The sequence below is a fragment of the Erigeron canadensis genome, chromosome 8 (genome assembly GCF_010389155.1).
Source record: "Erigeron canadensis isolate Cc75 chromosome 8, C_canadensis_v1, whole genome shotgun sequence".
Classification (NCBI taxonomy): Eukaryota; Viridiplantae; Streptophyta; class Magnoliopsida; order Asterales; family Asteraceae; genus Erigeron; species Erigeron canadensis.
In genome coordinates, this window is record NC_057768.1 from 36,593,681 (window position 1) to 36,603,604 (window position 9,924).

General features: G+C 32.0%; 1 protein-coding gene across 1 annotated transcript; it reads right to left on the bottom strand.

The window, feature by feature from the left end:
- Positions 1-2,974: 2,974 nt before the first annotated feature.
- LOC122578788 (xyloglucan glycosyltransferase 4-like) lies at positions 2,975-7,181 on the bottom strand. The gene is made up of 4 exons (XM_043750826.1): positions 6,351-7,181; positions 5,398-5,706; positions 4,816-5,220; positions 2,975-3,946 (listed from the first exon to the last, which is right to left on the bottom strand). The coding sequence occupies exons 1-4, from the start codon at positions 7,002-7,004 to the stop codon at positions 3,308-3,310; spliced, it is 2,007 nt and encodes a 668-aa protein (XP_043606761.1). The 5' UTR covers positions 7,005-7,181; the 3' UTR covers positions 2,975-3,307.
- Positions 7,182-9,924: the final 2,743 nt, after the last annotated feature.

Here is a 9,924-nt window from a genome sequence, read left to right on the forward strand (position 1 = left end):
GGAGCTCATGCCTCTAGAAACAGAGGTCATGGGTTCGATCCTAATGCCCAGCAAGAATGGAGGTCCTTTCCTACTTATGGTAGAACCTGGAAGCAGCCTCTCTACCTTTGGTAGAAGTAAGGCTGTCTACATATCAAACTCCCCCATACATCGTCAAAGACGGTATTGGAACCCAAAACCCGTAGAAGACGGCATTGGGAGTTACTTTTTTAACTAATAATGAAAATAAGTTTTCTCATTATAAAATTAAAACAAAACACATATATCTAATTAAGAGTTAATAGCACATGTTAATGTGTTGAATGTAGCCATTGAGTTAATACAGAATATTGACTAAAAAACGGATGGAGATTCCCTCAAGTTGAAAACAACTTGAGGGGTCAAGTTAGAGAGATCATAGCCTTTGATTTATTATCAAGGGCTAAGATTCAAAGATAATTATTGAATTTTGGCCCTTAATTTTAATCAAAGAGTCAAGAATTTTTTAACTTGACTCAAGTTAGGGACTTGACTTAAGGGAATCTCACTCCAAAAAAACCCCATATCGTTCCTCGAAATTGTGTATTATCCTCAGCAGCTTCCCCTGTTACAATCACATATATATGCATCCCAAGCGGCTCCAAATATACTTGTTCGGTTGTTCAATAGAAGTCATGAGGTGGACGCGTATATATTTAATTAATAAAATTACATAGATAGATTAACAATCCTATCCAAATACTAATTTATATTTATATTAATAAAAATAATTTATTCAATTTAGGCTAAAAAGGACATTAATAGATAATACTTTTATTTTATTGGTAGATAACAAGACTAACGTAGATTGATAAACCTAAATTATTAGAATATGATAGCAATACCTTTACAAGTTTTCCATATACGTACTCTTCATCTTTAATTCTTTATGATCAGTGTCAATTTTGCTTCACAAAGCATTCACCCAAATTAATTTAACTGAAAAACTTTAGTAAAACTATAACAAACCACGCAAGCATAGAATCCAAACGATTTATAACATATTGGACATTTGGACACCAATATTCATAAGCTGGATATATGCCCATATATAATCCGTTAAATTAATACAAAACAATAAAATGGTCCAATAACGATGATATATAATGGAAATTGATTGTTTCTTCTAAAACTTTAACCTAATAATTTCTTTTAATAACATTTTTTTTTTACATGTCTAATCCACTTATTCTCTTTCTTCATCATCTACAATTATCTCATCATTGTGACATCTGTAAGAGTATATAACTAGATCTTACAACATCTCAGATACGTAATTAGCATCATGAACTCTTCCTACAAATTCACATCAACTAACACCTTACTTTTTACAAACTCGAATGGCACTTATAATATTCGAACTTTCAAGAGTTACGCAGTCTATTTTCGTTGTATTATTTTACATCTATAATTGTGTGTTCGGTTCCCACTTAATTTCCATGAACTTAACATAACATGTATATTTCTCGTACATTACTGGTCACATAGGTCTTGACGTTATATACTTATTAAACCTATAAGAGTTACTACAAACTAGCACGTTACCTGCGTAATGCGGCGGTGGTCGTGACAATGCCGTTGTAGTGGGGGGCCGAGTGTTGGTGGTGGAGACGACGTCGAGTGGTGTGGATAATTGATGTAAATGGTTAATGAAAATATATTAAAGAATAAAGGATTGATAGTTTTAATTATCATTAATGTTATGAGGTAGTGTATATTGAAATATTTTAAGGGGTGTTAAGTGAAAATATTACATATTTTCAACACTTCCATAAATAAAATGGGCTATTTCTTTTATAATATAGTATAGATTAAGTCAGTGGCAATAAACTATATAACTAGTTCGATGGTAACCTAAACTCTAGGGGCTCTATGAGGCCTAAGGCGAAGTGGGCCGGCTTTCAATACTTAGTATGGCTCAATGCCTTTCTACTTTCTATTTTTGATTTTGTAGCCCAAATAAATAATTCAAAGTTCAATCATAAATTTCTTTTATCCTATACAAGCAAAAACCATTTACAGAAAACCAAAAAATATACCCAAAAAAGTGTTCATCTTTATATTCTGATTTGTCCTCAAGATAAATTATCAAATTCTGAAAAGATTATAATTTATCATTTATCCGTCCTATGAATCTATGAAAAAACAGTCATAATATTGTCGTCTCTTAATTATACTATCTAATGATTATACGATATAATTTTTTATTATTATTATTATTATTTTTTTCTCTCAAAACCACTTATTTTTAAGAAAGATCGGAGTCGTAAATAATGGTCTTATTTTGTCTTAAAAACACATTGTTCTGAATAAAGATAGTCTAGACTAAGTTGCTACTAAATGCACTCAAGTACTTCATGCCTTCATGGTAGTTTAAATGTTTATTGGTCATTCAATTAGTTAACCCAAAGTTGTGATTTATTTTTCTTGGACCACAATTTTATTCCATTGTTTCATACCAAACTACATTAAAGTTATACAGAATGACGTACAGTATATCAAAAGGTGTATAAAGTGAGCTGCAATATTCGTCCCTTGGGTCAGAGTTAACTTGCATCTTTAGTCTATCAACTTTTTTTTCTGCTTTTTCCGTCCCTATATTTTCATATATCCTATCTCTCAAAGTATCCATTCACGAAAGAGTATAATGTGTAATTATGCCAACAGACATGATGAAAAACTACGTAGAAATGAGAAATATGAACAATATTGGTAAATCTTGGAAGTTATAACTATTGTAAAGGAAAGCGCAAGACAGTATATGCAGGATTGCAGGAAAGGAAACACAACCTGCCGCTTTTGCAACTTCATCAATAACCACGAACTTGGTTAAAGATTGACCAAAGCGACGCTGATGCCAAATTGGTAAAACGATTAAATGTATCAAACAATCCCCCTGACTTTATGAAATATAGATGAATGAGACTGTAAGAAGTTCACAAAATAACAAAGACACTGATAACAGAAAAGATTGTTTCTATAGATTATCGGTTACTAAAAGAGTTCAATTAAACATATATATATATAAATTACATGTGGAATGTATACAGCTCGCTCCTAATTGGTTCCTCGAGCCCAAGTATTGGGTGGTAATTCACCCCGTTAAATCGTCTCAACCCATATTAATCATCCAATTCGGATAAATTATACAATAACACCAAAAAAAAATCCATCTCTAATATATTGTCTCAAGTATCAAGCTATATTCACCAGCACAGTCCCCTTAAATCAAACTGTGTCTGACCTGAATCCCCACATTGGCAGGAACCTTGTTTCCATCAAGAACTTTTTACGCAACTTGTTCCCCAATCAAATCTAATCCGACAACCAGAAATGAAAGTCCTTGAAACAACAAGAAGTAGAAGTGGATACCGTGGGCAGATAAAAGACTTCTAGTAGCTGCAGTCAGCAGCAAAAAGGCAAGGGCTAGTTCTTTTCTGTATATCCTATTTTTCTTCTTGGGCACAGCAGGAGTTTCTTGTTCTTTTAATTTTCCAAGCATTTCAAGCCCGGATTCTGACAATCGTCTTTGTATCTTTTCTTCGTTAAAACTCTTTGATTCTCGCTCTGCAAAAGCTAGCAGGTCGGATTCTGATGACCGTCCTGTTTTCTTAGTGACAACCCATTCGTATGCACTTCCGAGCTGGAACAGGCCAGAAACCATGGCGTTAAACTTGGTGACAGACATTGTGTTTTCGAACAGTAAGTATGGCATTAAGAAAGGGAAGGCTTTTGGTGCTGGGAGGATGTTTAAGATAGACATGGTTACTGGTACGTAACATATAACCCAAATAGGTAATTCAGCTTCAGGTATGAACATAGTTAACGGAAGGATCACGCAGAAGAGTGTGAATGAGTAGAACGGTAGAATGAGTTTCCTCAAAAGAAAGAACAAGAAAATCAGGTTTGCCTTTTTCCACTTCGATATCTGCAGTGAGAACAATAGTACAATCGATTAAAGCAAGCAAGATAGCATACTAACTTCAGAAGAATATATATTTTGATCTAAGCAGAGTTGCATCTGTGGGCCTATCAACAGAAAGGTTTAAACAACTCCACATTCAGTCCTAAAATCCATCATTTACACTCCCTTTCAGCTTTTGCTAAATTAACATAGTAGTTGCTGGCAATATTCTCTCTTTCTAATACAAATTACATGAAATATTAGATTTGCCTATATGTATTATCTTTAAGTAGATACTTTCAATATCTTAAACATGACTTTGAATCTTGAGTTCTGGCTACATGCTATAATTGATATTGTCCTTATAATGACGCATTGACACTAAGTGTGTGAGTATGATATTCCTTAATCAGGACAAATTCTTCTTCCTCTCAACTACATGGGTTCCAGTATCATCAACTGGAAAGGCATCTAGCATCTAGCATCATGCAAGTTGTCTACTATCAAACCAGCAACCAATCGTTTGTTGATGAATGCTTTTACCACTATGCAAGTTGTCTAATATGCCCAACAGATATGGGTCAAAATTCAGTACGAACCAAAATGGGTCTGGTTAAGCTAGCCTGAAACTTTGACCATTTTTTAGAATGAAACTATTAACAATAACAATCGAGTTGCTGGAAACTTTCAAGCCGTTTAACTCGTTTGACTATTCTTATTTCAGCGTTATCATCACTTTGACCTTTTAAAGATAAAACATAACCCAAATCAAACCACTTTTAAAAGACAGGTTAAACTTGCCACCAATAGTGTCACATATTAAAACATTTTTTACCATAGATAAACATGAAAGTAAGAGAAGTATAAAATGAAACACAAAATGCAGTACAGACCTTGGATTTAAGAATAGCAGGAAGGCAAAGTCTGAAAAGTTGCATAGGGCCCGAATGCCATCTATGTTGTTGTTTCTTGTAAGCTTCATAAGACTCGGGCAACTCACAAAGGACTTTAACATCATTTAGATAGATGAACTTCCATCCATGTAAATGGGCTCTAACTGCAATGTCCATATCTTCAACTGTAGTTCTTTCAAGCCAACCACCAGATTCTTCCAAAGCTTTAATCCTCCAAACACCAGCAGTCCCATTGAACCCAAAGAAACTGAGAAAATGACTATTCACTTGTTGTTCAACCTCAAAATGGAAGCACAGATTAATATTTTGTAGCCTTGTAAGCAGATTCTCATCTTTGTTTACGAAGGACCACCTGGCTTGAACCAGACCCACATCTGGTTTCCCCTGAAATTAATTACAAAACAAATAGTTAACAAAGATGAACATTTTTAAATACTAGATATGGCAAAATACACAGGTGGTTAATAGGTCAAACAATTTTTGCTATTTTGGTCAACATTGTTGATCACATGAAAGAAGCATGTTTGCTATATATAGTAAGAGTGATGTAACTGTTGTTACCTGAAAGTGAGGAACTGTGAGTGTAAGGAAATCAGGGTTGGGCTGGAAATCTGCATCCAAAATCGCAACAAATTCGTAATCTTTTACGTAATCACACGACATAGCTGAATGAAGATTTCCAGCTTTGTAGCCGGTTCTTATGAATCTATGTCTGTAAATTATGTTAATCCCTTTGTCTCTCCATAAATTCACTTCGTTTCTAATCAAAATCTGTAAAAGTTCGTCACTAGAATCATCCAAGACTTGAATCAAGATCCTGTCTTTTGGCCAATCCAGTTGACAAGCTGATGCAATTGCTTGTTGATACACCTTCAGTACATAAAACCCGCAACACTTATTAGCATAAAGATCAATAATCACTGGTCATGGCAAAATGGATAGAAACAGAAAGGCCATGTAACTTCTTAACTTCAAGGGGGGGTGATGGACAAGTACAGATGTAACGGGTCAAATTGGGTTAACTTTTATACAGGTTTAATTGACATTTTCCTTGAAACTAACACACAAATGAAAACGATAATCTACCCTTATAGGAAAGCAAATTTCAAATGTTAGCTTACTTGTATGCTTAAAAATGATTAGCAGTATTACAAAACAAATATGGCAACATCCAAAAGACAATGTTCGAATAGGTTGAAAGTCAAAACTTAGTTATCTAACAAAGAATCTGACAAAACAACGATATACAAGTAAATTAGCTATATGACATTCGATATCCGATAATCATAATATTTCAAAACTTGTTATCTAACCTCTAAATGATGAAATAGTCACAGGAAAGATGCCAAAACACTAGAGACTAATTAGTACTAAGAAAATATCAATTTTGAAAACAGGCATCCAAACTTCTGACATTTTAATACATTCTAAGCTACTTTCTAGTCCTAAATTCTAACAATTATAACAAATTCATCAATTAAAGGGAAAAAAAAAACTTAGAATTGGTCTCTTACCTCTCTCTCATCACACATGGGGATCTGAACAAGAACCATAGGAAAACTAGAAGCATCTTCAATGTCATAAGCTTCACCATCGATTTTCGGCTTAATATTCTTCAACTTAATCCAAAAACAGCCGAGACCGAGTATAAACCGATCAAGTGACTGAATCATAAAGAGGACAACACAAAATTCTGATAGCTTCATAATAAATGGAGCAATATATTCAGCTCTAAATGATATCCAGCTCATATATGACCAATGCATCAACCCCATAACTTCACTGGTAGGATTAAATTCATGAATAAAATTCAAATCCCATTTCTGAAAATAAGCAATGAATTCAACTAGCAAACCAATAATTGAAATAGCTAGAAATATTCTAATAAACTTATATATTATTTTTTCTTTATATTGAACTTCATCTCTGCCATTATCAGATAAAGCAATTCTTTTTCTAACAGATTTAATTGTTTTTGAAAAGCCCATTGCAGCCCATGGAAAAAAAGACAGGATTCTATGAGCTTTTAGTAAAAGCGTCCAGGAAAACTGTTTTGTACTTGCTGTTTTTTGTTTTTCAAGAAACACAGATGTGTCTGAATCATTAAGCTCTACTAACGAAATATTGCTTGATTTATCTATAGTGACAACCACTGAACTTGGTGCCATTGTCTTAACAAATAAGACCCAGATGGATTTTGGGCCAAAATATATCAAAAAATTGAAAAGTGAAACAGGGATTTGAGGTTAAGAATATTGGGTGTTCATGAATGAAGTAAAGTTTGGATCTTGATGATGAAAAATGGTTTTCTGAGGAAATAAAAAAAGGAGGGGTTTGTGTGAAATTAAATGTGAAAGAGTGTATTAATAATGTTGGGATGAATGTGATAGAGAGAGGAAGATGGTGATGAGGGTATCAAAAGTTTGGTCAACTCAAACTGTGTTTTTTTTTTTCTTTTTTCAATCAGATGTGCTGTATAAACATAAGATTGTAAATACACGTTTTCTGGTTGTTAACTTAATTTCTTAAAGCTAATTTCATCTTGTTTTTTATTATAAAATACACGTTTTTTGGTTGTTATTATAATTTCTTAAGTTAATTTCATCTTGTTTGTTATTATGAATAAGGTAAACGGATGATGATTTTCTTATTTGGATAAATAACATGAATGAGCAACTTCTTTGATCAATATTTTATGTGGTCATCCTTATGACAACGTTTGAATCTAATTAAACCAACAAGCATGATACCTGCATAAAGCGACAGTGGTGGTCGTGATGGTCTGATGATGTCGACGACAAGTGCTGATGACGGTGACTATTAGTGGTAGTGGCGGCGGGTATCCAGCGGTTTAGGTTGAACTTAAGATGGTAAACATAAGGGTTTAGAGTATATTACTAAGATAAGAGTTTAGATTAAAAATTAGTTCATTATAAGTAAATTAGATAATTTTTAAATGTTAAAGTTACAAACAAATTACAAATAAATATTACAAATTGATTTGTCAAATAATGTGCACCAATTAAAATAAAATCTTTGTTTTTTCATTCATGCTTCTATCTCCATATTATATTAGTTACACGTAAGATTGTAAATTTTAGTTTGTAATTTGTTTGTAACTCTAACATATCTCAATTTCTAATAACTCTTTTTCAGGTGCTCATCACGGATCATATTCAAACTAAATTTCTTGTTATTCTTTCCAAAAAAAAAGGGGCTAAAATTTGTATGAATAATAATGTTAAATGAAGCTTAATATCACAGATCATAGCTTTTTCTTTAAAAAGTTTTTAAAAAATCATTATAAAGCTTAATATCATTGGGGGAAAGGAATTATATGATAAAAGATTAAAAAATATCAAGTATTGGAGAAACGTATTTAGAAAGGAAAATTTTCATGGATAAATTTATTTCTTTTTGTGAAAAGATTTTATCACTAAAATATCATGTGTCATAAAAAAGGAGCATATAACTTATTCTAAAATTGAAATTTGTAATATGGTAACGTTGAAGCTATTAAAAACTTCAAACACGATTAACATTTCATCAAACAAATAAAAATAAAGATTCATTATTTTGTTCTTCAAATAATTTTGACCTTGAAAGAAATTTAAATAAAATTCAAAGTTTAAAGAATTTCAATTTAAAAACCTTTGAAAAGTTTTATATTAGAGATTTATTTTAGCATTCTTGAGTTTTTGTTTTAAAAGAAAATAAAAGAAAAGGTAAGAAAGTTGATCTTTTTACATTCTTGAGTTTTATATCTTACAAAAAAGAAAAAAGTGTAAAGGAAAAGTAATAGTTTTTATACTCAAAAACTTTCTGGCTAATATGGCATGATTTAGATGGAAAATATTTTTTCCCTATCTTTTAATAGAGCGTTAATCAACCATATGAGTATATGACTCTCAATGTTTTAGTAACTGTTTATGGGGTTCAAATTTTGTCATTAATATAGTTTAATATGGTTTGACTTTAAAGAAAAACACCCCTTTGAATTTTGAGTGAGGGTATGGGTGGTGCACACTTTGGAACAATTAAACATTAGTTACTGACAATAAAGTAAAGAAAAATGATATTGTACGTTTTCTCGAGTATATAACTCAGTTGCAAGAAAGCAATTTGATTGCAAACGCATCACAGATATATATTTATTCTATTACTCGTAAAATTTTTTCTTATGCACTGTGAAGTTAGGGGCAAAGTGTAGTCCCAAATAACTAAATTGTGACCAGTTTTGGTTAGTTTGTGGACCAATGATCCAACGAGGAGTCGTTATGTGTCTATTTTTATTTTTGTCAAAAAATGCCAAAAAATGTGGTGTACTTAGTGTTAAATCGATTTTACACTTTTAGTCCGTAAGTATATATAATTCAAAATATTTACATATTTAGGGCATCTACAATGGTATAATTTCAATAGTTTTTTTTAACAAATAGGTGTAAAAGGTTTTTATAAAACGTTTTCCTTTCCAATGGTAAAAAGTTTTTCAAAAGCTTTTTGTTAATTAAAATACATTAATATAGTACAAAAATAGCTTGAAGGCATAACCTATAGGTTGAGGAATATTAAGTTTTTCATCTAGTCTTTCATTTAAACAATTATGTTTTAAGTAACTTTAAGCTTTAGAAAAACTTTTTTCCATTGGGGAGAAAAGCTTTTTTATATAAACCACTTACACCTTTTTTACAAAAAAGCTTTTGAAAACACCTCATTGTGGATGCTCTTAGTCTCTGAAATGGCTAACAATTCAAAATAATTACGTATGTAGTCTGTGGAGCGTCCATAAATTCAAAAAATTTACACCTTTAATCTTAGAAGGGCTAAAACTTATTCCATTCTATAAATAAAATACATTTCACCTTCCATTTCACAATCATCTTTAGTCTTTCACTATCATTATATTTTCCTTTTCACATCCAAGTGACTTATTCTTCTTCAAACAATATTCACCGACCTAGTATGACCGTCGACAAGATGAATGCACTTATCACGACTAATATTGAAGAGGACGACCTTCTTCAAGCACAAATGTCTGAGCTGATGGAAAACCTACATGAAAAACGAAAATAGTGTAGGAAAAAGATA